This window comes from Priapulus caudatus, unplaced genomic scaffold (assembly GCF_000485595.1).
Source record: "Priapulus caudatus unplaced genomic scaffold, Priapulus_caudatus-5.0.1 Scaffold49, whole genome shotgun sequence".
Classification (NCBI taxonomy): domain Eukaryota; kingdom Metazoa; phylum Priapulida; class Priapulimorpha; order Priapulimorphida; family Priapulidae; genus Priapulus; species Priapulus caudatus.
Window position 1 is genome coordinate 539,410 of NW_014577110.1, and position 27,645 is coordinate 567,054.

General features: G+C 41.4%; 4 protein-coding genes across 7 annotated transcripts; 1 reads left to right on the plus strand and 3 right to left on the minus strand.

The window, feature by feature from the left end:
• Positions 1–4,101: 4,101 nt before the first annotated feature.
• Positions 4,102–14,491, minus strand: LOC106820835. 3 transcript variants are annotated; one of them, XM_014825412.1, is made up of 13 exons: positions 13,619–14,491; positions 12,900–13,041; positions 11,820–12,677; positions 11,585–11,720; positions 10,415–10,481; positions 9,571–9,765; positions 8,543–8,669; positions 8,170–8,298; positions 7,852–7,946; positions 6,824–6,951; positions 6,567–6,688; positions 5,629–5,812; positions 4,102–4,985 (listed from the first exon to the last, which is right to left on the minus strand). In XM_014825412.1, exons 1-13 carry the CDS (start codon positions 13,868–13,870, stop codon positions 4,826–4,828), a joined length of 2,595 nt encoding a protein of 864 aa, XP_014680898.1. In that variant the 5' UTR covers positions 13,871–14,491; the 3' UTR covers positions 4,102–4,825. The 3 variants fall into 3 exon arrangements, with proteins under 3 accessions (XP_014680898.1, XP_014680896.1, XP_014680897.1); XM_014825410.1 differs by having other exon boundaries at positions 11,820–13,041; XM_014825411.1 differs by having other exon boundaries at positions 11,820–13,693.
• Positions 14,492–14,883: 392 nt separating this feature from the next.
• On the minus strand, positions 14,884–20,700 carry LOC106820836 (torsin-1A-like). Of its 2 annotated transcripts, XM_014825413.1 has the most exons (6): positions 20,111–20,700; positions 18,158–18,309; positions 16,836–16,949; positions 16,143–16,318; positions 15,904–16,028; positions 14,884–15,405 (listed from the first exon to the last, which is right to left on the minus strand). In XM_014825413.1, the coding sequence occupies exons 1-6, from the start codon at positions 20,301–20,303 to the stop codon at positions 15,119–15,121; spliced, it is 1,047 nt and encodes a 348-aa protein (XP_014680899.1). In that variant the 5' UTR covers positions 20,304–20,700; the 3' UTR covers positions 14,884–15,118. The 2 variants fall into 2 exon arrangements, with proteins under 2 accessions (XP_014680899.1, XP_014680900.1); XM_014825414.1 differs by lacking the exon at positions 16,836–16,949.
• A 171-nt stretch (positions 20,701–20,871) lies between these two features.
• Positions 20,872–24,622, plus strand: LOC106820838 (torsin-1A-interacting protein 2-like). Its single transcript, XM_014825415.1, has 2 exons — positions 20,872–20,908; positions 22,634–24,622. The coding sequence occupies exon 2, from the start codon at positions 22,663–22,665 to the stop codon at positions 23,590–23,592; it is 930 nt and encodes a 309-aa protein (XP_014680901.1). The 5' UTR covers positions 20,872–20,908; positions 22,634–22,662; the 3' UTR covers positions 23,593–24,622.
• Positions 24,223–27,639, minus strand: LOC106820839. The gene is made up of 2 exons (XM_014825416.1): positions 25,184–27,639; positions 24,223–24,843 (listed from the first exon to the last, which is right to left on the minus strand). Exons 1-2 carry the CDS (start codon positions 25,314–25,316, stop codon positions 24,236–24,238), a joined length of 741 nt encoding a protein of 246 aa, XP_014680902.1. The 5' UTR covers positions 25,317–27,639; the 3' UTR covers positions 24,223–24,235.
• Between the last annotated feature and the right edge of the window lie 6 nt (positions 27,640–27,645).

Consider the following 27,645-nt stretch of genomic DNA (forward strand, 5'->3'; position numbering starts at 1 on the left):
TATGTATATATATATCACATACGCTGCTCACAATTTTTATGCTCACGCATTTTATTCATATGACTGAATAGAATCAGAAATCATCGTGAACGCTAAAAGTACAGCGTGCGTGCGCGTCTGCGAGTTTGATTGAAATAGGCCGATAACGCCTGTGTGAACCGCATATCCTGACAAGAATATACATGCGTGTTGATCTTGTACTGTGTATGCGGCCGCCACCTGATAGCGGGGACACGGCGTAGACGTTTGTCTTTTGACCTTCGGCGTCCCTGTACGCATAAGCATGTACGCCTTTAACGTTGTTTTTCACGCGCCGGAGATAGTGAGCCGCCACACTGACACTCACGGGCCTTACAACCGTCGCGCGTTTATTTACCTTTCGAATATAAGGGGAAGAAATTTTGTCGGTATAGTCAACACGCACGCGATTGCATGCGCTGCGACGGACTCGTGCCACAACGCGGCCCGGCTGTCGCTCCCTACACACGCTTCGCGAACTGATATGTATAAGAATCTGCGCTATTCTATCCATCAGACAAGTAGATAAGATATGCATGGGAAGCGAACATGATGTTCAAATAGTAAACGCAAGCTCTGTGGTTCCACAAACACGGCCGGCTAAAGACCATACTGTGATTGTGCGAGGTACGCTCTCGTCCTTCGTCTGCACATATCTATCTGTCTACATAGAGAAATTCGTCATCATGTGCGTGCCTACACGCTTACAGTCAGGCTTCAGCCGGCACGCGAAAATGAAGACGTTATATGCACGTCACATTATGGAAGTGTGAACAGACGCTTAATAATCTCTCGAGCTTACTCCGGTACTGTGTGTCAAAATAACGACGTACGCCCAAAGCGTGCACAATCTCTTGTTATTCCAGCGCAAACATGATGCATTCCTTCAGATCCGCAATAGCGTAATATAAACTGCTAGAGGGCGTCGATTGCCGATGCCTATAGCTGAACAATGGTCAACCAACCGATCGACTGACCAACGCCGAGCGTCCGATCGAACGATTAACGAAGTCACTAATTAATTAACTTCACGGCCAACGACAATGCCGTCGGCGCTGCGCTAGGTGACTGTTACGTCATCATTAAATAGCATATAGCGTCTCCTCCAAAAAACGCCCTAATTGGCTCATTTTGTAAAACGACGCCGATTTGTTATGACGATAGGAAACGCGATCAGAATGCATGAATCAGCCGAATTAGCGACAGGGTAAACGACATGATAAATTAATGCGCACGCGGTCTTGCAGTGCGCTCGCTGGCATCGAAAAAGGAGTGGTGCTGCTGTTCCGTACACCCGCAACCAAATGCGATGTCTTTCATTAAATAGGGAGCCTCCCACATCACACGCACGACCACGCGCTACACACAACAATCAACAGTTCAAAAAATATATGTGCGCGTGCATGCGTGCGTGCGCGTGCGTGCGTGCGTGTGCGTGCGCGTGCGTGTGTGTATGTGTATGTAAATACGCCCCCATGCGCGCAGCGGCACATGATATTATCCCTAACATTAAATTAAGGTGGTGCGATAAATGCGAACCGAGTTTCGTCAGTGACATTTCAGCCATGACGCTCGACAGAAGTATCTTTATGGGGGTGTGACGAAGCTTTCGTGCTAAACTAATGCAGACGACGCGACAGCTGGCTACAAGAAGACATGTAAGAAACAATCCGCCAAATTTATTTGTACCGGCGATCAGTGACAGCCTATAGTACCTACGACGCACGAGCTGGGCTGTCCAGGATTCATACGCGTGTCATGTCTCCGGTAATTCTACCGTTGTCATATTGAATGCGCTTTTAACACGATGACTTCGTAAACACCATTCATGTTACGTATAGCTTCTTCAAAAGATCGGGTGTAGACGTGTTCCATGGTACGCAACGCCCGCACGCGCGAACGCCCGCACGCGCGAACGCCTCCCCCCCCCGCACACTAACTTCTCGCACGCAAACAGACACACCCTCGACTCCAGACACGCTATGCGATGTATGACCCTGCTCGTACGCCTTATGCATTCACCCGCGTTTCTTCGCTCTACCTGTAGTTCTTACTGCTTGTGCACCGTATGGTCCTGCATGGGTCACAGCAGGCAGAAATCCCTTAATTACAGGTAGCTTATTCTTGTCTTTCACCTGTGCATACAACTAACCACAAGGTTAGAGGGTTTGTGGAGCAGGAAGGTTTGGTAAAATCCCAAAGACAGGCACTACGCAGTGTACCACGGTCTATTATCGATACTCATGTCAGATTTTAGCTGCGGTTCAGATGACAAAATGTGTGCATGCGTGTGTGTGTATATGCGTGTGTGTATGCGCATTCGTGAGAGAGCTGGGACACTTCGTTCCTGCATGTGGTGCGGACCAGACATATAAGCACATGTGTAAGAAAATATCATTGGCAAAGAAAATTAAACTAGTTCCTAACGCTGTTTCTCGTGTTAGATTGTGCAGGGTCCGTATAACGAAGACAACACATTTCCAGGACCGTTCCAGAATTTTTACCGAGTTTAAAAAGTCAATTTTCCAGGACCCAGAGATTTAGGCCAGATACAAACTGTGAACGTCGTATCATGCTACCAACAATTAGTGAACAAAAGTTTTATTGCCTCTCAGGTAGTAAGCATGGACATATCTTCAGTATATTAAACTTGTTATTTTCGTTGGTAAAATGTGAACACAATAGACATGGGTTAATTTTCCATGACTTTCCTGGACCAAACATAATAATAATAATAACCTATTTTCTGGAATTTCCAGAACCATAGCCTATTTTCCTGGATTTTTCAGACCTGAAAACTTTGTCCTTTTTGAAATTCCAGTTCATTCCATGGGCTTATTTTATTTGTTTGAACATGTCACCAGTTAGTAGCAGGTGACAAGTCAGAAACACAATAAGCTCATGTCGGTGGCATTCCTCTGGTTCGGTGGGTGAAACCTAGACTTATGAGCATTGTCATGGATATTGGATAGTTTTGTATGACCGTGCGTCCTTGTGCACGTTTTCTGTGCTTTTTGCAAATTTAGATAGACTCTCTAGTTTGCCTGTGCGCCTAGTGTTGTGTAGTTCTCCCGTAAGTGAGTTGCGAGGGGCGCAGCAGTCCTGAGTAGGACAAAAACTGTGGCCACAATGCCTGCAAGTGGGATAAAAAAAAACAGAAAATACAAAAAAAGACAGGTGGTCATATCTTACATCAAAGAATTGCCAAGAGCTTCTCACTTGTACCCCGTGCTCAACACCACCCATACAAACCCTACTCTACACTGAGAAACCTACTGGTACACCCCAAAAACAAAAGAGAATGCGATGATTCCTGCGGCTTGATATACGAAATGAAAGTGTTTACACGGGCAAAGTATGAATAAAATTTCGAACTGACCTCAAGAGACATAAACAAGACATACAATCCTCGGTGGTGACAAAGGCCCCCCAACCCAGCCTACCGTACTTCCCGCGTATTGGAGAACTACATAAGCCAAGACTAACAGGTTAGCAACTAAGATTTTCGACCAGGAGGGCTCCCCAGGGGCGTAGCTATGGGGGGGCCTGAGGGGACACGTGCCCCCCCACAAATTTTCTGTGCCCCCCCAGGTGCCCTCCCCCACTGAAAATTCATGCTTGATAAAAAAAAATTGAAGTAAAAACAATGCCGTTAGAACAGTATATATTGTGCCCCCCACGAAAATGTAAGGCCCCCCCAGTGCCCCCCCTCCCGCTGAAAAAATCCTAGCTACGCCACTGGGGCTCCCTTCTGGACAGAAAATTATGAGAGCTCGCAAAGATGCTTAACACATGAACAAAGGTGGGACATACAAACTGTCTCATATTCGCGACAATGTTCATAAGGATAGGACCCTTTCAACTTTACATGAGGACGCTACCAACGTCAGTTGACTGCGTTTTCAGTTATTGTGACACCTACTGCCATCTGGTGATGAGCACAAGCACCTTCAATACGCTTGAGAAAAGCAACAATACAAATTGCTGAAACTGTTATCAACAGTTGAAACGAATTGATATATCACAAAAATAATCTTACTCTTGTGTTTTCATAAAATCATCTTATTTCAAAGATTAAGAATCTATTACAACTGCATTGTATTTCAGTGTGTGACTGACATAACCTTTCAGGGATGGCAGAACTGACACTGACATGCTATGGGATTCACAGAATATCATCTTTTGATGATATCTACAGAACTATCGAGGTTACAATTCAATATCAGCATGTAATTAGACATACACATCTTCATGTGATAACGTGATGAGAAATAAAAATATCAGTATGCTTGGCTCAACAGTTATCCCGTAGTCTTGGGCATAATTGGCAGGCTTGCGCGCTATATAATGTAGGTGCTGCCCCCTCTCGGATTTTAATAATCACTCTTTAGTATATTGAATGCGTTTCCTTTATCAAATTGTACTTGTCTTGTACATGTACACATAATTGCGGCACTTTTCGTGCTGTATTAAATTCCCAACGCGGTAATATGACGTGGGTGCATAATTATATTTATATTCAGAATACCATTCCATATCTAGTATAAGAATATACAAACAAAGCCAACGCTCGCACCCATATCGGCACATTTTTGAACATTTTGAGCTTCTGGAATGTCAATGAACTTTTTTTTTTACAATTTAACACCAACATCTGGTACACTACCATGATAACTGGAAATGCTGGAAGCATTTTTCATTTTGTTAATGATTGGAAACTGCCGAATTTATATTCGATGCAAAAATTATCATTCACGTCTGGCTTTTCATATCAGCGTCAGTGGTCGTGTTAACCCGTATTTTTAGATTATGTTGCAGTTAAATACCTAGATAGAAGGAATGTGGGGGAGATACACTTTCTCTGTTTCCTCCTTAGTATCCACTTGTTACAACACCACTGCCTACGAAATCTGTTGCTGCAGGACTGAGATGACTCCCCGCATGAGATAGTCTGTCGATCTTCCCCCCTGCATCAAGCAATAATAAACGACATTACAAATGACACACACACGCACGCACACGCGCACGCACACGCACACGCACACGCACCACACGCGCGCACGCACGCACGCACGCACACACAAACACGCACGCACGCACGCACGCACGCACGCACACACACATCCATGCAGTAATTTACACACAGAATACACAAACGTATGTATGCACTATTTACAGACATGCACCACACATATGCAAGTAGGCATGCACATATATAGTGCAACATATATAAGCACAGGGCTTTTTTGGAAGGAAAACTGTATATTCAGCCATCTAAAAAATCCTAGCTCTTTCCGGGGTGTAATTTCTTTGGTTGCTGAATTTCATGCCATTGTTGAAGAAGACGAGCGAGGGAGTGCAAGATCACAATGCGAAAGCACATTTTACAGACATGCACCACACATATGCAAGTATGCATGCACATAGTCCAAAATATATAAGCACAGGGCTTTTTTGGAAGGAAAACTGTATATTCAGCCATCTAAAAAATCCTAGCTCTTTATTCAGCAACCAAAGAAATTACACCCCGGTTCATGCCATTGTTGAAGAAGACGAGAGAGTGAGTGCGAGATCACAATGCGAAAACAAGGCTTGGGTTATATTATTTACCTGCAGTGGAACCCCTTTGGTAGATGGCAGATCCTTGTGCGAATGCGCGAACTCCTACAGCCACACCGGCTCATGTCACATTGGCTCCAGTTGCTCCATTCCCCCCAAGTGACATGCAGCTCCATCGATTCCCATGGAAGCTCTGGGGTTTCAGTCAGATCCTTCTTCATTGGCGAGCAATCAACTGCCAATGATTAAGTAATAATCGGGCCCTAATAATCTCTTGGATAACACCGATTCGATGTAATTTTGCATTTAAACTTGAAATTCACGTCGAATTCTGAGAGTATGCATCTACAAATACAAGGATTTATTCATGACACAAACAGTTTTTACCACAATAATGGTATTTTACTTGAGATAGTACAATTTATATAGTACATGTATATAGTGGTCTCGGCTTTAACAGGACAGGTTGGGATCCACAAAAATACCCCGATTAAGCTATGAACACGTTTCGCACAAATTGCACATACATGCCTACTTATACACTAGGCCTGTACACACAACACACACTGTAAAATACACACCGTGTGCAATTCACTTAAGTTTAGCTTTGAAAATGTTTGGAAAACTCATTATGTTCAGAATCCACTGAAAAGCAAATAATTGTCAGTTTGCTTTTAAGTTTATGATTATTTTATAACGTTCACTTTAGTTTGTTCTGCAGTAAATATCACGTTTAACCGAAGTTATCCGAAGTTATCCGATCACGTTATCCTGTTCCATTTATCCGTATTCTGTATTACATTCAGTATAATATTATATTTTATAACGAGCTTAAGGATTGTTTTCCAAAGACATATCTTGGCCCCATCTTGGGACAAGTTTACCCAAGGCCTGATAACAAGAGGAACACTGTATATATATATATATAAACGGTTTTCTTTACATTGAACTTTATCCTGATATAGACAGATGCCAGAGGAGAGACTGACCTGTGTACCGGTATCTGAAACCCCCACTTGCGGCAGAGGAGACCTTCATCGTAAACAGTATCTCATTGGTTTCTGTCCGCATGGTGACGCCTACCCAATCTGGAGCCGTCTTGCCACATACCCTGAAACAATATTACATTTTTGTTGGCCTGTATTGCATAGTTCTTATTCACGGGAAGCCAATCTTCACATTATCACACCATGTTTCGTCGCAACATGCATAGCTATTTATCCACCTAGCATGTCCTCTAGCTTACCTAACATTAGGAATGGCAAGATTTGTGTAGTGTATTGAAAGCCAGTCTGGACACGTCAAAGTGTAATCTTGATAGTAAGCAATATCCATACCAGTCTTTGCCAGACTTATCTTTGAACTTGCAGGGCCCTGAAATAAGAGAGCGAAAAGATGAGATAGCAAGAGAGAAGGGGGGAGGGAGAGAGGGATGGAGGGACAGAGCGAGAGAGAAGTGAGAGAGAAAGAGAGAGAGAGGTGCGGGAGAGAGAAAAATCCCCAGAGATGTTATCAAGCCTCCGGAATAAATTCAGATAATAAAATACATAATAAACAGAAATACAGTGAGTATATATATAAATCGACAAATGTCACTCATACGAAGATACGTATGCCCTACTGAAATACGGCACATCTTCTTTTACTGTTACTTCGATCTTCTTTAACGATTTATAGCAGAAGCATAGTTTACTCATGAAAATTAGTGACCTTTCATATCGTTTCTTAACTGACATGTTATTGCCAAATTTCTTTACAATTTATAGCATGGTGGATTATCACAGTTTTTAGTGCACATTAAATATCACGTTTACCTTTCATGTGTTTTTCTCATGTTTTGTGTGCATTCTACATAACATGCTTTGTTTGAATAGCATACAAATCAATAGTATGTAATCATATTAACAATAACTGATGCTGAGAGGGTCTATGTCCCCCGGGGTACTGCCAGAACGTAACCTGGGTACGGTCCGGTATACCGGAACGTACCCTGGTACTATCTAATATGCCAGACCATACCTCGCCTACTCCACTAACGAGTCTAGGGAGTCACCTACGCCTACTCCCTAACCCTAATCCTAACCATATCAAATAGTGACCAGGGTACGTTCCGGTATACCGGACCGTACCCAGGGTACGTTCCGGCAGTACCCTGGGGGACATAGACCCTATGAGCATAACTGATCTACTTGCCTATAACAGAAATTATCTCTATATGCCATTCCAGCATTATTAAGTCTCCCCCATTTCCTGTAGTTTTGATATAACAGTTACCTGAAGCAGCCACCAGGCCTCAACACCAGCTGGTTCCTTCTCAGTTATCTCACCAGTTTCATTACAGGCCACCTTGATGATGCGTCCATTTTCAGCTGAAGCATAAATTCTCCCTTATTTACTTGACCTTATGTGGATAGCATGTCCGAGTCAGCACAAATACGAACTAGCACTGATAAAAACAGTTACTTCCTTCAGCTGCCCCTACTTGAGCTATATCAGTTCATTATATACTGTCAGGGCTGATAAAAGTTTTATTATTTCAATGATCTAAACTTATCTTGACTTTCTCAATTCTTTAACAGTGACTATACTTACTATTTATGGATGGTGCGAGATATTCACAAAATGGACCAACAAATCCTGCAGGACAGAGGCAGTTACTGCAATGATTAGGGTGTTGGTATCCTTCATGTTGACAAACGGGTTCAGCCTTTCTACAAGTTTCTTGAAAATGTAAAAAAAAAATCATGAAAATTCAAGAATTTCTGCAGCCAATCTATCATACATTCTAAACATATTGAAATTGTATTCATTCACGAATGGTTTTTGTAAATCTTAAGAGTTTATTAGTTTTCAGCTTTCGCAATTTAATCTGAGAGACTAAAAATGCCCCCAAACAATTCTAGGCTTCAAATCAGGTATGTATGGGGCATGGTCAAACATGAAAACAATAGCAGCTATTCAGCACCTGAGCAGTAGAGCTTGTTGATTAGCCACACGTCATAAAAAGAAAGTACATCCCTTTGGCCAATTGCAGGTTGGACCATGGAATTCTTGGCGAGTAGAGTAGGTAATCCACGCTTTTTGGAAAACGCCTAAATAAAGACATGGCAACAAGCAGTGATGAACACCATCAGTAGTGTGCTGTAATGCAGGGTGTGAAATTAACTCGAGTCCGGAGTCAAATACTCCCTGAATTTCTGTCGGACTCCCTGATTTGACATATGCGTGAGTCCGTGTAACTCCCGGAAAATTCTGCTATACTAACTAGTTAGTTCCAGAGCACGGCCTCGCGGAATTGCCGTATTTTTTCAGCAAATGTCCAAAGACAATTTGGCAGACGTGCAACCGCATGAATTTTCAAAAGTTTTATAAAGCACACGCGTTATTGTTAATATCTTTAGTTTTGAACTTCAGACTGCAGACTCTCTCATTTTGCTGCGGACTCCCTCTTTTTGAGGGCAGGGAGTCCGTTGGACTCCCTTGTTCCAAAGTTAATTTCTACCCCTGGTAATGTCCCCCATAAATCAAACAAGTGCTGCAGAGCAACAGCGCTCAATTGACGTGTATTGTAGCCAGGTATTCTTCTGATAAACTCACTGGCAACCGAATCAAGTGCGCCCTCCTGCCACCGCATGTCCTCAGAAAATGTCTGATATCTGACCTTTCCCCCACTGCCCTTTGACATGTGACCTCCAATTTCGTGCTGGTGATGGGTTTCCTCCCCATCACACTATACATCGAATATTAAGAGCGTAGGACAAGCCGTTGAGATTTGTGCCTCAATTCCGTATTTCCTCCTATACCTTAAGTTAAGGGGGAAATATTCCCTCCATTGACACATCTTGACCTTTGACCATTGACCCCCCAAATTCGACAATTCGGCGATTCTACAAGCTGCATATGAGTTTGTCAGCTGAGCTAATCAAAACATATAAAATGCAAAAAATACTATGTCTACATTACAATATAGATTCATTGACCCGAGCATAGTACCTCCGCCATAAAATTCATGATGCTTCCAGCATCGAATGGAGACTCTTGGGCGTGTGTTTTAAACATGAGGAAGTTGTGTTCCATGCCAGTGGCTATGTTATCAGTGACTTTTATCAGGTGGGAACCATGATCACTGTGTGAGTTGTGATGCCACATGCCGAGGGCATGTCCCAGTAGATGCAAGACCATGCCTGCCTGCATAAAAAGAGACAACACTAGTATGCCACCAGTAGTATGCAATAACCACATGCAAGACAACAATCATTAGGCGAGAATTTTTTATTTTGTTGGTTTACAGATCAGCCGACCCAAATTTTCAAATAATAATCCTTGGCATAATAATGATAGTTGCTATAAACTAAAACGTTCTTGCAACATGAAAATCATTTTCAAAACTTCAACCATGACACCGTATAACTGTTGTTCATACCCTGACAAAGTTGTGCTTTTAAATTTTTATCTTGCATGTTTCAGACCAGGAGCTAACTACAAAAGTAAAACTATATTTATATTGAACTCCCCCGAGATACATACTCGGTCTGTGGCCTGCAGCTGTAAATTTTTGTAGCTCAACTTCGTTAGTGGGTGTGTGGTGGCACAACCAACATTGTAACGGCGACTGACGGTTTTTAAAATGTTTAATGTTTTAACATTTACAAATGTTTCTAACCAATATTGAACCACAAAAGTTTGTATGGAATATAATTTAGACTTGATTTAACAGAAAATATGTAGTAACCCTATAATGATGGTCACTTTCAATTTTTGGTCACTTGACAGCTTAACAATGCCATTTAGGATGACCAATTATTGCATCAAATACGTGATAAAAAAAATGAAATACTGTTAGGCATTCTTTGCTGAGTGATATTTCTTGTTCACCTCCTTGCTTTCCTACCCAGGACCAGCATCTGAAAATAGCATATTATAACATGTTAAACAGAGTACGACGTTAGGCACTGTTCTCTGTTTTCTATCTCTGTTGCGGCTACTATGACTGCTGCTGCTGCTTCTGCTGCTACTACAACAAGGCTATGAAATTTAATTAACCTTGATTGGGCAAATCTATATATTTAAATAACGTGGAATGAGCCCTAGACTGGCTTGGCTCCCTCAAAGCACTGCTCCACTGCAGATGTGCGACAATTCGTCCAGCACAGGAAACTTTGCACCAGTCCACACTCTTTGTTACATTCTGTCTGTCTGTCTGTCTGTCTGTCTGTCTGTCTGTCTGTCTGTCTGTGTCTGTCTGTCTGTCTGTCTGTCTGTCTGTCTGTCTGTCTGTCTGTCTGTCTCTCTGTCTCTCTGTCTGTCTGTCTGTCTGCCTGTCTGCATGCCTGCATGCCTGCCTGCCTGCCTGCCTGCCTGCCTGCCTTTCCAGTGCAATGGTGGTTTTTTTGCTAGTAAACAATAAAGGTGACAATCTACACGTGTACAAAATCTGCTATGACGAATATCACAACAAAACATGTTCCTGATGCTTGCACAACTATACATGTTCAGGACGTGAGATATTCGGATAAACAGGGGGGGGGGCGTGTGTGTTACGTGGGGGTGTATAGCTAGCTGGCCTATAAATAAATTGTTGTGCTGCAGCAGGTTATACCCTGACTATTGCAATTCATCAATTTCACCACTATACTTTATTGTAATCAACGGGCAATCTGTAACAGCTGTGCATGAGGGCTGTTGTTCATTATGAATTACAAATATCAAGTCATACCAAGCTATGTCAACAATATTGTCTCCCATAATAACGGGAGAACTGGCAATCGATAGCTCAGTGACGTTAACAGAAAAATTCAACAGGCAAGGTGAAAGTTATCTAATTCAGCATCATGGACACATTTCCAGCCAATCTTAGCAGTAATTTCCAGCGTTATTGTGCTGCCAACCAATTTAACGAAATACACATTTCCAAACTGGATTGGAAATCCTACAAATAATAGGAACAATTTTCTATAACTATAAATAGTGAAAACAATATTACTATATTGATTGCTGCACATCCTACCTCTCTCCATGAATGAATCCTATCAAGCCTTTGTCTCCCCTCTGGTTACTTCCCTTGCTCATCTCCTTAAACCGCACACATGTCTGTTGCTCTATGAGTTGGACTGCCGATTTGATCAACAATTTGGCTTTCTCATCTGTAACAAATATAATGGGGGAAGGTTTGTTATGGCAACGTATGGCCATGAGATTACATGCATAAAATAGAAAGGGTAACGTGAGAAATGTTTACCTACCAAGGTCATATATGCGGTAAGAGATTGGCATCGTCCACATGTCAGTTGGTACAGGCAAATCAGCGTCATCATCTTCAGCATCAACGGACGTCACGTTGATTGGTACTCCCACTTGGGTTTTCAGTAGATTTGCACCGATGCCACCCAAGGGCTCATCGACATGCAACCGTGGCCTCATAAAACCACCAATGGCTTTTAATTGAAATCCACTTGCTTCATACGCTACTGGATGCTGTGTTGATGTGACACGAAAACCTCCATCGCTAGACTGTGATATTACATCAGCAACAGGCTGCGCAACGCTTGACTGGACAACAACAGGGGTCTTTTCCGCAATTAATGGAGGATTTGTCTTAACATTTAGAAACTCTGGCTGAACAACAGGCTTCTTGGGTTGTACAGCCGTAACATGTGACTGAATATCAGATGCCTCGGTATCAACGCTAACAGTATTAATCTGAACATCAGGAGCTAGTGACTGAGCGATGGGGGGTTCATGTTGAACAGGAACATCTCCTTGTGCAACTGAAGTATCGGTCGTGGTAACAGGAGCCTTTGTCTCAGTTAATGGAGGAGTAGTCTGAACATCAGGAGCTAGTGACTGAGCGATGGGGGGTTCATGTTGAACAGGAACATCCCCTTGTACAACTGAAGTATCGTCCGTGATATCATTAACGTTAGTCTGAACGACAGGTGACGTCATCTGCACACTGGAATCCTGTGTTTGGAGAGCAGTAGTCTTAATTTGAACAGGACTATATGACTGTAGAACAAACGCCTTAGTGTGAGCTGCAGGAACTTTTGACTGAGGACCAGGATCATTAGACTGAATGGTAGAAACTCTCTCAGTAACAACAGCTGCTGACAGAACAGAAGGGGTAGTTAGAGAAACATCAAATACTTGTGATTGTACAATAGTGGTCTTTGATTGAGAGCCATGTACCGTAGTTTGAACTGTAGGTAGCATTTTCCTAGCGTGAGACGACCGTGATCGACCAACACTAGTTTTTGGTGCTTGAAGCGGCATGCCTGCAGATTCAAGATTTATTACTGGTTTACGTGACTTAGACTTAGATCTACCCCTTGAAGATTGTTTCCTAACTTTACTGTTCCCTGCAGCTCTTTTTCTCCTCAATCCTATTTTCTTCTCGAAGAGGTGCCGTGCTTGCTTCAAATTCAGAACAATGTCTCCTTGGTATAGTATGTCTAGCTCACTTTCCATCTGTGCAAACCATGAAAAATCATTACACTGGACCGTTTTGATGCTACCATATAAACAGCCATGACAATACTTCACAAAACAGCAAGGCCACACATGTGTGGCAGTGGCAACGAGAGCCATAGAACTAGACCCGAGCTGATCGCATACCCCTCCGTCCCAGTGATGGAGGCTGGGCCACCTACCCCTGTCAGGAAAAATAACTCGCTGGGCATGATCTATGAAAAAGCTCTGCAGTCGCTCTGTATCTGTACTGCTGTGCTAGTTGCAACAACCTAGGAAAACAATTAGCAGGATGAATGGCAGTACTGCATATATGCTATATTCAACATATAAGCAGTTACAGACCTAACATTTTTCCTGATAAAACCGCTCAAGGTGCAACTCTGGACCTACAAATATGGATAAAAACTCGGATACGTTATAGTTTTAGATATAGCCCATGGCCCCTTACTCGCAATGTGAGTTTACCCCTGCCCCCTCTAACCGTTAGGGACCTTAGACCCCTCGGGATCTTGCCCGTGAGCCCGTGTAAGGCAATATCTGTTGCCACCCCTACTACACACATTCAGAAACTCACCAATTTTGGCCGTTGGTATCCCTCTGCCCATCTGTTCTGTGCAGCAGTCATAAGAGCCAGCACAGCATCAAAGTCTTTGTGTCTGGTTTGAAGCACATTGTGAAACAGAGCAGCTTCTTGTTTAGAAATTGCTACCTGTGTGGGGTCACTTGCAGCAGGCAACCCTTTAATATTAGCATAAGCACATGGTCGTCTCATAATCGAAGCAAATGCGAGGAACACAATTTTGGCGTTCATTATGAAGCTGTACATTGCTGCAGCTCTCTATATGTATCCTTATAAATGTAATAAACTTGACGGTCTCAGGTGCTCTTGATTTCGGAGGTCACTCTTTGCTTACGTCGTCATTTATCAGCTGTTTGCTGCTCGACATCAACACGCGAAAAACCACTGTTAACTGCTGCAGGAGTGTGAATGATCGCACTTCAGGTGGCAATGGATACTTCGCGCCTAATCATAATCCACGCCATGCTTTACATGAAGATCGATTCGACACTTGGCAATGACGTCTGAATTCATCGACATTCATTTTCCATAGAACCACGAATAATATATTCGGATAAAATGCTGCGACATCTGTCACGGTTCCTCTTGTGAAATCACCACGTTTGTCCGCTGTATAACAGCTGCATTTCTGGAATAATGTCAAACCTCTGAGCGTCACCAAGTGACTTTGAAATTATTGCAACTTCTTCACAACAAACTGGAAGACAGACGCAATTAGGGCAAAGTAAATGATTTTCCTATCGTGTGAAAATCTATCTGGATTGAGATTTTCAATTCAAATTCAACCCTGACAGGGTAAATTAAGAGCAATACTATCTGTCTGTTGGTTAAAAGCGATAATGTTATGGAGGTGTGTGCGTGCGTGTGTGCGTGTCACTGTGAGTGTGTGTGTACGTGTGCGTGTGCGTATGTGCGTGCGTGTGTGGGTGGGTTTTCCCCTGACTTCACTAATTCATCAGAGCAAGATAACCACACCCCCCTTGGATAATGTTGGTAGCTCTGTCCGACTAGACGAATTGACGTGATTTTCATCAAATTGCGTGCACATCAAATTGGTGGCTTTCTAGCACTTCATTACTTAGCACAATTTTAAGAATACCATCTCAACAGTGATTAGATAGTGCTACCCATCAACCACTATAGGCAGATAAGTCAAGTAGTTTACTTTTTTCCTACACATCCGAGTTATACGAATATTGTTACTTACATACGTCAGTTATGGTGTCCTCTTAGTTTCAATTGAGTAATGTATATAGAGATTGATAATCACACCATCTTTATTAAAGAGGACCACGATGACATATACATGATGCACATATGTAAAGTTTCAATATTACATTATTTGATGACAAACAGGAGATGGATACAATATATAGTCCAGCTTTTGCAAAGCAGCAATGCAATCACTCTACAGTGCCACCTGACAACGTTCTGATGGTCACTTGTTTATATGAGAGCACATCTACTACTAATGATCATTGGCATGGTTAATTTTTAGATTGCATCTATATACAATTTATAATCATTTTCCATCTCCATGAGCACAACATCCACTTTTTGAGACACTCGCTTGCATCCAGACTTGGAAAACAGTCTGGTTTTGTCTGGGTAGAACAGCAGTTCATTAGCTACCCTGTTTAAGATTTCCTCGGTAGCACGATGACCCTTTGTTTCAAGGTCGTCTTTTATACACAACTTCACGTGCTTGCGTTCCATTGGCAGAAATGGTAGAAAAAAGTCTATCACATCCGACTCAATTAGGCTGCTATGCCATAGTCCACCTGAAAAAAAGCAGGCATAATAACAAGAAAAACTTAATTAAACAATGTCTACCTATTGATACCAATGCAGAAAAAAATGTCAATGATTAAACATATGTTGAAGAACATTTTATATAAAGTCTTGCTAATCACAATGAAGGTACATGATCTAAAAATTGTGAATCACAACTTAAACTCATATATTGATTGACAAACAGTTTTCACTCAGATAGTTGCCATTGTCTAACTATCTCCCATTTTGTGAAAACCTTGCTACTGATAGGTCTGTGTAGTAGTTCTTTCTCAAGTTCTCATGCATAAATGATGATATTGCCACATCACCACCCCTCCGATCATGATATTTAAAAAGAACTTGTAACTATATTACTTTTGTAATACAAAGCACAATGTCTACCTCATAAATACAAAATACCAAATATAAATACTATATAAATATCACAATTTAGTCAGCAGTCTCAGCATTATTCTATCGCCAGTAATTATGGAGCACAAACATACCCTGCTCATTAAATGCAGAGGCTGTTATGACTTCTTCCATTTCCTTTCTTGTAATTGCTTCTCGCTTTTTCCCAGCCTCCCAAGTCGCATATGTTTTTATTGCAATATCGTTACCTCCTGTGTTGCTAATTCAATAAAAAAAAATATATAACAAAAACTTGTAAAACAGTTAGAGCGTGAAATGACATTTTGTTAGCTATATATGGAAACTACTGCAACTAATTATTTCTGGCTCCTACCTCAGAAAGATGAATATTGCATTTCTATAATCCACACCATCAATTTCTGCATAGTGACTTATAAAAGGCCTGATGGCATCTATGATACCAGGATGCATCTTGTCAACTTCATCAAATATGAATAGGCTCTGGCTACACTCTGTCACATTGCCAGTAATCCAGCGCCGCAACTGACTCTGAAATGTCGTATATATATCAAAGTTATTTCACTAATTCATTGCATCTCTAGTAATAAAATAGAGCAATTTCGTTTCAGAAAAATGAATAATGACTAAAACCTATCGCAGCTTAACAAATATGTGAAGATGTAACTCATTTTGATTCCAATAAAGCATATATTAATTTCACAACCAGTTTACATCCTCATATATATACATCTATGCATGACAGAAATTCATCTTTCCTACCTAGCTCTTTTACAGATAAATATCAGTACAACATGTCATAGTAGAAATGAGAACTAGAAATTTAATTTCAGTTATTTACGCATATGTAAAATGGCAAAAAAACACATATTGTTTACAGCTAAATACCAATGTGTATTCATGCAGCAGTACATGCACACACTTGAACTTTCAATGTGCCTGCCAATTTAAAAAAGCAGCACCTAAAAAATTTAATATATCTGGTTATATAGGCTTGCTAGCAATTTCAAACATGTCCCCTTAATAAATATTTTATAAATATAGTTACCTTGTATGTCTCTATTTGTGCACGGTGTGGAAAATGTAGTTCAGCTATGAATAAGTGTACATATTTACTTCTCATTCCATTCACATACAAATGCTCCGCTATAAAACTGCTGACCTAGAAGAAAACAACAAGCTTAAAGGGATCGTTTACTCTAGGTTCTAAGGTTATTTTCAGTTAATTTAGGTTAAAATTACGCTACATAAAAAGTTTCATGGTTCAATCACCATTAGAAATATTATTAAAAAATGTTTTAAAACCAACGACTACAGTTTGATTACAACGACGGTGGAGCCACTCAAAGTGCACGATCTGATAAGTTGCGTAAAACCACTTTCCAGCCAAGGACTACAGACCGAGGGTGTTTCTTATTTATTCATTTAAAAGCAAAAGGATTGTAATATCTTATAAACGACATATAGTTTCAGTTACAATATGGATAAATTTGCCCTAAAATGAATATCGTTTGGTTAAATAGCATTTAGGATTTTAGGTATAAAAATAATTGCACTTTTGTGATTAGCCCTCGGTCTGTAATGTGCAAAATAAATTGTCAAATACGCAAATTTTTCAGGGTGGCAGCACGGTCGCGGGTGTCATGGCGCCGTTCAAATTTTGTAGCGTTGATGTGTACTTAATTATAACAATTAAATTAGGTATCTGGTAACAAATACGTGTGGGTATAGACGATTTGTTATACAGTAAGTACAGTTGTATGCAGTAAAATCCTAGAGGCTACTGTCCCTTTAACTAAAGGTCTACTGCTTAGATTTGTATATTTCCTTTAATATTCAAGTGCATTCCTACTCTTACTACTAGTTTGGAACGGTCTGTTGGACCTTTTCTTCACTTCACATCACTTTTAATTAAACTGAGGGCTTTATTATGGCCAGATTTGGGTCAGATGAAAGTTAAAGTTTGCAATTTGAGAGAGGTTGGCCTCATTTTCACAATTTTGCCTTGTATTTTTCAAGATGACAAACACATTTTACCAAACTCTGCTTTATTCAGTAATTTAACCAAAAACGGAACCACCCAAAATTCACAAACATTATTTTTCTCAAAATTAAATATCAAGTACTGGACAGAATGACCCAGATGAACACCCTGAAAGAATTTAACTAAAAATTACCTACATGTTCTTAAAGTAAGTCATAACCAACACAACACTGGGTTATTTTATGTTAAATTTGACGCACTAAATTATCTTATTGGAACCATTCGTGATTAAATCCAAACAGACGAGCTAGAACGTGTTTTCATATATGATGTTAATTGTGAAATAGCAGTTGAATGTCGATATCTACTTGAAATTATATACTCACATAGTTTTTGCCATTTCCAGTCCAACCATGGAATGAAAGAACGAGAGCTTTTTTATGATTCTTCGTTTGCACATGTGCTTGGATAGCGTTTACTGCAGTACCTAACACTAAATGTTGCCCATAAACTCGGGACTTTAAAGTATCAGCAAGACCTACAAAATAAAAATGTAATCGTTAGGCAGAGTATATTAATTTTTGGAGTACACTAAAATGAAAAGACTATATTAGTCTTAGTGTTAGTAATTGAATGACACTGTGACTGTGTGCAATAAAAATTTGTTTGCAGAATGTGGTTGTGAAGAAGTCACAGTGGTTGAATGATGAACGACTTTTCGCTATTAAAAAGGACACGACCTGGCATTTAGGTACTGGCATGTATTCTGTCACGCATTTACACGTGCTGCAATTACATGCAAACTTTAGCAGATTATGTGTGCAAAAACAATTAATCCATGTGTGTGCGGGCAAAGCGGTAACAAACAGCATTAGCAAGATGCGCTACGAGGTCGACATTAAGAAAGTGCGTGCAAGCCCCTAATCACCGGTTGGCAGGCTTCTGGGCCAGAATGAGTGTGCCTGAGACCACCTAAATACAAGACAGTGTCCCTTTAAAAGTTAAACAAGCATTCCCGCCATCTTATGAATTTTCAACACTTTTGGCATACCAAGACATGTGCGCTCACAACCCTGCAACTAACATGCAAAATTTAGTTTCGAGAAAACCTTATTGTACGCTAGGGGTACACCGGATCCAACTTTTTAAGTTCCGACCGGAACCAGAAGTTCAGAACCAGCCAGAACTTGAAAAAAGTTCTGGCCGGAACCGGAACTTAAGTTGGGAATAAACTTGACAGTTTTAATTGGCCCAGTATTGCGCAAACTCACTCGGCCTGCATATTATATATTATAAAATTAATGAAATATTATTAGCAGGCACATCACTCAGGCAAGTAGGACAATGCTCATTGTTCTACATGTTCTCATTATGTCTCATGTTCTCATTATATACATGTTCTCATTGTCTACATGTTCTCATTGTCTACATGTTCACATTCTACATTGTTCTCATTGTTCTCAATGCTACAAAGTTCTAATTACAGGATGGTTGTTAGGTGTATGAATCATCTGCTTACAGTGCATAATACTGGCATCTATTTCGTGAGCGAATTGTGTGGCAAAACCTGCATGTTGCAGTATCCCTGGTTTTAGTCGGTTCCGGCCGGATCCAAGTTCAGGTGCACCCCTATTGTACGCTCAGAATGTTTTCTACTGAGCCTTCCTACCAAATAATATTAATTTATAACAGGTACCCTTGAAGTATTAGGTAGTGATACGGCTCAAGGATAGAGAGCATGTCCAGTAATAAACATCATCCTATCCAATCACTGTCCTGGACATCATCTCTATCCTTGAACCAGTGAGGGCGGTTTCGAAATTGGCAGGTGACATACGCTATGAGAATTTTCAATAATCACAGATGATAACACTAACTGTCACTGACAATAAGTCAGTAAAGCTGTGGACACACTACGCGATTTTTCAGGCTATTGAGTCGAGCGGCGACTGAGTCGGGCGACTCAGTGGACACACTAGGCGATTTTCAGCGCGATTCATCGGCGATTCATCTCGCGCCACCTAGATTGATAGTCACACGCTTGAAAATGGCACCGTTTGATTGGCTGATGAATCGTACATTCGGGAGCGCGTAGTAGAGCATTGTATAATCGCATTGTTTAGTATCGCATTGTTCAGGCGCACATTGTATATAGTTGCGTGACTCAAATAATCGCCCGATTTTATCAAACATGTTTGATTCGGGCGAATGAGAATCGCTGGCGACTCACTGGACACACTAGGCGATTTTTCAGGTGATTGAGTCGCCCGACTCAATCGCCTGAAAAATCGCCTAGTGGGTCCACAGCTTAAGTGTAGCAAGAAGATATTGAAATATACCCGATACGTCCGGTCGAATCCACGTCGCATCACAGCATTCACCCAACCTACACCAACCATATTTAGTGGCCAAGGCTGCAAGAGCTCCACCCACTACCAATCCCGAGGTAATCGGCTCAAGAGCATTTGATTGTAACACAAGAATAAGAACTAAAAGTAAAAGGGACAATTTTGCTATTTGCCACCACTTCATCGCTATCTTATACTTATAATACTAAGTATGAAGTAGTAGCGAGTGGCCCGTTAACTCAAAATATAACAATCGTATTGTCATTGGGTAAATAAAGGAATTCACTTCACTTTAATAAAGCCTATTAGTATTAGTATTAAAGGAAAGGCTCTCACTTCCAGCCTGTACTGCAGACTGTAGTGTACGTTTTAGCCTACGTAGCAATGCATGGCCATGAGGACGCTGGACGGCTACGAAGAGCCTATTTTGAAAATGACCCTAAGCTAAGGGATTGAAATTGCAGGAATGCGCTCAGGAAATATTTTCGATAGAATCACTTCGAAGTTCGAGTCTGGATTCTGAAGAGCATAGTGAAGAGTAAAGTACGGAAAGATACGTGAATGCCTTTTCTAATCGTGGTTTTCTAGTCTTTTCCACTACGTGGCAGCACCAGACATAGCATCAGTAGACTTGTCCGCGCTCGACAATTCCTCTCGCGTTATACTGATGCCTCAGTGTAAGGCGAGTAGAACTGTCGAGCGTGGACCAGTCTATAATATGCGTAATATGGCGGCCTCCGATGATAACGCGTAAACAACAATCAACATACGCTACGTGCTTATTATACAGTAAGTAACATCAAAGACTGAGACACACGGACATTTTGCGCTGAATCATTATTTTAAGGTACATGTGCACATGAAATAGAAAGTGCAGATTGTATCCCATTTCTAGTAGTACTAGTAGTACTAGTAGTACTACTACTAGTACAGTAGGAGGAAATACTTATTTAATAATTTATTGTAACCAAGGTCCAAGGAACACTGAACAGTAATCAGACAGTAGAGTAGGCCCTAGCCTAGGGCCTAGGCCTATTACAAACACACTTATTTATGCTGTGGTCAAGTTGCAACATTACACTTATAGCCATACACACTGACCAACAGTAGCTTTACGATTCCAAGAAGTTCCAGGAATAGTACCTTCAAGAAAAGCTCTACCTATAATGCTATATATAGCCCTTCGCTCCCGTTACTGCGTTAGTACAGCAGCTATCCGAGCAACAGAGCTGAAAAATGCAAGTAAATTTTGTAGAATGGCATGCTAAGCTGTAGCCCATGAACAGAACAATGCCCTAGCCAGCAAAATAAAACTCTCGAATCAAACTCAAATCACCATAATTTGGCCAGGTGGTTCTGTTTGTCAAACACATGAACCAAAAATCACAAATATGCGGTCATGTTTGATTTAAATAGTGGCAGTGCTAGTGAACAGGCACCAGTTAGCCCCCCATGCTTCTTGAGGCAGCAGTAAACACCCCAATATAGCCAAATTACTGTGAGTTGAGTTTGATTCGAGAGTGGCAGGTTTAAAGTCAGGAGATTTATTTTCGTGAGCTAACATATTATTTATTGTATCACCAGCTACAGTATTGCGGGTCATATTGCGAAGTTTCATCGCCATTTTCCAATACTGTTGTTTGTAGGACTATACAGGTACACCTAGACATGTGCATGTGCAAAGTAGAGGCAGGACATTTGCGATTTGGGGAGGTGTATACCATGCTACTCTGACAATGTGCCCACTAGTCTTTTATGGTGCCACATGAAATCAGTAAGCTGCCAAGTATACCCAGTCACATTAATATATATAATAGCAATATCCTACATGCTAAAGCAGCATCCCTTCAAAAACCTAACACACTCGATCACAGATCTAAACGCAGGTGTATCATTTACATCGGGCACAGCATAAGTGCTATCCAGATCAGTGAGTAAAATGCAGTTCAATGTGAATGGTGGTTTTTACCATTTTTAGCCAGTTTTTAATTCACATAGAGTAGATTATATTAAATTTATTTAGGCTAGGTATTTTTATAATTATGATGTATGTATTGTAATAATGCTAGCAAAATAAATCTAACTAGACTGTGAGTAAAATTAATAGAGATATCAAATCTGTAGGATCAAATTTTGTAGGCCAAATAGAGTTTCTAATTATTCAGTGAATGCAGACGTTCGGTTAGCTTTAGGTAACTGTCATACATCGATAGGAGTTTTGCAGCCTGGTCATTCTAATATTTTGAGTAAGTCTAACATCTAAGAGCCAGGAACCGGTAATACTCGAGGTCTAACAAGTGGATGAGACATCAGCTTCGTAACTGTATGACTAGTTTGTTGATAGATTGTGGCCAAGTGCCGTAACCCGCGGATGGAGATACCAGTACCCTACGATGGGCCATCGTTGCTATAACGTAAAAAAAAACTTTGCACAACAACAAAATAGATCACGTCTATTGTATAATTTAAAATTAATTTGTGCCCACCTGTGATTTTCAGTTATCTTTGTTTTAGGTTGCCTGTACCTGCTGGCCATACAAAAAATGAGTGATTCAGAGGAAAGTGTCAGCAACGGCAGTCATCTTGACATACCTATAGATAAATCTACATCCATTCTGAATACAAGTGCGGACAGCAGTTCAAGTCCAGCAGTTACAAGTAGGAGGCCTATAGCTGAGAGTAGGTCACCCTCAACCCCAAAAAAGGAACGGAAGGAAATAAAGAAACCGGTAAAAAGATCGACTCCTAAATCGGATATTCCGAACTTGTACACGGTGGGATGTATCATAATGACTGGTATAGTTTTGTTCTATACGTTCTATAACCTGAGGGTGACTGAGACTACTGCACACAAGCTGCAGTTTAATTACACCATGTTCAGTGAAAGCATCAACGACATGCAAGAGAGCTTCCCGAAGCAGTCGCATCGAGGATGGGTGGTGATAAAGACCGCCGTGAAGGCTTCACTGCACCACCCGAAGCCGACATCACCGGCTGTGCTACTGTTTGCGTCGGACGCCTCAGCCAGGGGCACGTCGGCCTGCCTGGTGCGTAAAATCTCACGTGTGATCGAGACACTGACGACGAACTCTGACCTTGTGCAGCGCATTGACTGCCAGACGTATGCGAAGATGAGCGTCGCCGACACAAAGAAAGATCTAGAAGAAAAGCTGTCTGAAGGCCTAAAGGAGGACATGCGTGTGATTATCATTGACAGCATCGAGAAACTGCCCGCATTTGCATCGCAGCTCCTCTATGGCTTTTGCGACAACATACATGCGCCAAGGAATTCTATGGTGTACTTGCTCACGCTCAACCTTCCTAACTATTTTGAAAAGAATGGAACGGCTGATGAAATTGTGGAGAATTTCCTCTATGAACAGTGGCATGAACTAGGAACGGATCAACTGAACCCTTTAATGTCACGTATTGCTAACAGTGTTGTGGCGGTGAATCCAGACAGAACCTGCTAAGAAAGGGCATGTGCACGCAGAATCCTAAACATTTCACTGGTCAAGAGTGTCATTCGTAGAATGATCGCAATCATGGCTGTTAGTTTGTTTACACATTTTTTTAAATCTGCTGACAGATGGCGTTACTGTCTATGTCAGGTATTATCTCATACATAGATGAGTTAATTTAGAAAAAGATGTTGTAATGATTCTGGCATTAACTAAAAATGTCAGCTGTTGGAAACTTTAATGGCTAAGGTGAAGATCATAGTAACGGGCTTATTACCATGTAATTTCTGTAAGGGTTATCATTGAATTACAAAATAACAGTTTAAGGCATCAGTGAAGCAGATCCTTAGATAGCAGATGCTTAGCAAGAGATGTGGTGAGTAGTGGACGTCAGACTAGCCGACAGTGTACCAGCAAAATACAAAGTGAAAAGGGAAATGGTTGAGTGACATCTTAAAACAGGCAGGCAGGCATTGTTTCAAATTGCTGAGTGTGACAGTCACAGGTGGTGCCATTGGTGACCGGTGTCATGTAGTGTACAGAGCTTCATTGAGTTTTCAGTACATTTCCAAGCAGTTGTTGAAAGTGAGTGTACCACTGCTTGATTCTATCCTCCCTAGACTTTCCCTTGATGATTCCCTGTTTCGCAGTTTTTTCAACCAGTGATAGAATTGATCAGCCTCCAGCTTTCTCCATGTTTACTCTTTGCATCTGCATTTTTAACTTGGGTGATCATTTCATCCAGTTCCTCTTCTTGGATATCTTGGTACACCTGTTTTAGTTCCTCTTTCCTCTTTTGCAAATGTTGTTGCGACTCTGTGTTGGCATCATTTTGATAGTTGGTGAATGCATCCTGTACTTCCTTCCTTGTTTGTTCTACTCGAGGGTCATCAGCAATCTCTCTTCTCCTTATCCTCTTCTTTACCGGTAGCAATTTCTCTGCAGCTTCTGCGTTTACTTGCACTAATTTGCCATACTGTTCTGTAACATTATCACTGTCGTTGGATAGTTCAGTAAATCTGTTTTGCCCAGTGACTGTGTAGAGCTCCTGGAGTTCTGTGTTCCGTAATGAAGACCATTCGTAGCTTTTCTTCTTTGCAGGGGTTTTGCACATACGTAGGCTAAGACGTATTCTTGCGGTCACTAGTCGATGGTCGCTCCCTAAGCTACTGAAGCTGCTATAGTTCTTGTTGGTTTGCGTGTGGAAGGTGTGACGGACAGTATCCTCACCCAGATGAGCATTGAAATCACCACATTCTATAACTAGACAGAGGGCACTCACGGAGAGTGCATACCTCCGCCAGAATGTAACATGTATGTGTTACGAGCTGGCTTGCCGCTCGCTGCTGGCTGCTGCTGACTGACTCGCCTGCTGCTGACTCGCCGCTTGCTGGTGGCGGCTGCTGACTCGCCGCTCGCTGGTGGCGGCTGCTGACTCGCCGCTCGCTGGTGGTTGCTGCTGACTCACTCACCTGCTGCTGACTCGCCGCTCGCTGACTCGACGCGCTATCAATCGCGCCGCGCGGACTGAACACACACACACACACACGAGACCGATTACATTACCTCCCCTCCACTCCGTTAACTCCGTGGGCGGAGGTAATTACATGGTGTTTCGGTATCTCATTGATAACATCTGACAGTGTTCCATAATGCTCCTCTGCGTCGTTGCTTCCTTCAATGGTGCATAGTTGACGACTATTGTAGTGCTTGGGTTGCCATTGAAGGTGACTCATTATTCTGCCATTAACCAGTACTACTTCTGCCAGTGCTTTTTCTGCAGTGTCGTTAACTACTATTCCTACACCTCTTGCTGCAGCCCCATTAGAATTTCTCCATGCACTTGTTGTTATTAGTGTGCAGCTATCAAGTTGTTCAATGAGAACAGGATCCTCCTCATGCACTATCTTAAATGGTTCACTACACCAAGTATGTTTAGCTTGCAATTTTTTTAGTTGTTAGCCATCTCCAAACGTTTCTGGTAGCATGAACAACAGCAGAATTACACCAAGAATCGGACTACAATGGCTACTGTTATCCTGGTTACAGGCTTTATTCGTACATACGTACAATCCATTACGAGAAATTGAAAGTGCACACACACGATGGTTAATTACATGACAAACAATCTCTTACATTCAGGTTTCGTAATTGAGTAAGCGCATGATACCAGCTTTGGCTGAGATAATCGTTAACAACAATCAACACATCTGAATCAGCAAATTAAAAAGCAGCTCAGTAAAAAGCCGCTTACAGGGAACATACAACAAGTACTCATTACATAAACTGTAAACACACGCACGTATGTCAATGACACACCAAAACAATTACTGCTTCCCATAGCATGCCAAAGGAGTCCATTACTCATACCGAAGAATTTAGTATAGCCCACTCAGACATGCATCAATGATTGCATCAAAACTTCAGTCATCACACTGGGAATTGTGCGATATTTCATACGGGCAGTGTCAAGACTGCAATCAACCACATTATAGCGTGGGGAATCGGTCCGAGAGTTTGTGCTGTGGTTGAAGTTTGAAGCGTAACTACGCTGAAATTGAGGATTCATTACTTATAATAGCTGCCACAAAATATTTCAGGTCATTAAGCCAGTCTATGGACTTAGTTGCACTGGTAACGCCGAGATTTCTCTGGATAGCACAGGGATGCTGATATTGCTGAAGGACAAAGCTCTTGAGTCCAAGCATGTAGAACTTGTCAGGTAGGGTGGGTGTCAAAACATCACATGAGATCATTTCTTTGCATTCTCAAAATTGACGTTTTTATGAATTGTAAAAGAGTGGTTTGCTAAAGTTAATTAGTATTTGTTAATCAATTGTTTACAAAAACTTTGTTACTGGATATGTTATATCGCCTAGCAGGTATCATGCACGTGGATATCCATTGCATGTGAAACTGGCAGATAACTATCGGTCCAGGGCATGCCTACGTGAGTTGCTTTTTCTATTCAACAGATCACAAAGTTGACGAAATGATTCGTGTATGCACGCTGCATAGTGTGTAAAAACATCAATAAATTGATGTAAATTGTGAAACGTGTGAAACGTGTGAAAGCCTTCCCAGGCTGTGATGTCAGCTTCTGCCGTTGTCTTTGCGCACCCTTTTCTCCGAACACATTGCACGTGCGTTTCACGCATAGCACATGTTTAAGTTTGCAAAGTGTTACACTGTGGGTCATGGGGACCCTGGCCCGGCTCGTGGAAATTCTCCCTGGTATGCACCAGCTAAAGATTCCACCGGTGATCTACATGTTTGGTCTCACGTGCGTGCACGCCCATCACCCCCAAATTCGTTGTACATGAAATGGCGATGGAAACTGCAAAAGATGTGAAATTACTGAAAATTAACGCAAGCGCCAGCTACTGTGTCAGTGGCCTTACAATTAGGGTGTGAAATGCAAACAGTGGTCTGCTTGTGCTTGCTAGGTCATTGTGCATATGTTGTATGTTATTTTCAAAGTGACGTTTGTGAATAGAAGGACGATGCAAATAACAAATGAAGAAGTAAACAGATAGCTAGATGTTTATTGAGCACTATTTGCTGTCACACACACACGCACGCACGCACGCACGCACGCACGCGCGCGCGCAATAAAAGAAGTTTTGAAGTGAAGGTATTGACAATTGAGGTTGGCCTGTATAGAGAGACTATATATTGAATGTCAGGTGCAAGGAAGGGGAATGAATAACAGCGCGAGCTTCCCCTATACAGAATTATGTAAAATGGTTCTATTGTTTTGATTCGCCAAGGAAAATATAATGATGAATTCATAACAAGTTTAATTGTTACAACAGTGTTTGATTGTGTATGGTATCAACAAAATGTCAATGATTAAACATATGTTGAAGAAAATTTGATAAAGTCTTGCTAATCACAATGAAGGTACATGATCTAAAAATTGTGAATCACAACTTACACTGATATATTGATTGACAAACAGTTTTCACTCAGATAGTTGCCATTGTCTAACTATCTCCAGGGGCGGATCCAGGGCTGAAGCTAGACAGTATTTTTCCAGATTTTAAGGGCACATCCCTCAAACAG

Excerpts from the sequence above, each read along its gene's own strand:
- LOC106820835 (XM_014825410.1), bottom strand. The coding sequence starts at position 13,870 with ATGTACAGCTTCATAATGAACGCCAAAATTGTGTTCCTCGCATTTGCT. Across the intron at positions 10,482-11,584 it reads GGATTCATTCATGGAGAGAG|ATGCTGGTCCTGGGTAGGAA; the intron begins GTAGGATGTGCA and ends TGCTATTTTCAG. Across the intron at positions 9,766-10,414 it reads TCAGCAAAGAATGCCTAACA|GCAGGCATGGTCTTGCATCT; the intron begins GTATTTCATTTT and ends CTTTTTATGCAG.
- LOC106820836 (XM_014825413.1), bottom strand. The coding sequence starts at position 20,303 with ATGAAGTGGTGGCAAATAGCAAAATTGTCCCTTTTACTTTTAGTTCTT. Across the intron at positions 16,319-16,835 it reads CACAAATAGAGACATACAAG|AGTCAGTTGCGGCGCTGGAT; the intron begins GTAACTATATTT and ends ACGACATTTCAG. Across the intron at positions 15,406-15,903 it reads CTCTGCATTTAATGAGCAGG|GTGGACTATGGCATAGCAGC; the intron begins GTATGTTTGTGC and ends GCTTTTTTTCAG.
- LOC106820838 (XM_014825415.1), top strand. The coding sequence starts at position 22,663 with ATGAGTGATTCAGAGGAAAGTGTCAGCAACGGCAGTCATCTTGACATA.
- LOC106820839 (XM_014825416.1), bottom strand. The coding sequence starts at position 25,316 with ATGAGTCACCTTCAATGGCAACCCAAGCACTACAATAGTCGTCAACTA. Across the intron at positions 24,844-25,183 it reads GATACCGAAACACCATGTAA|TTATAGAATGTGGTGATTTC; the intron begins TTACCTCCGCCC and ends CCCTCTGTCTAG.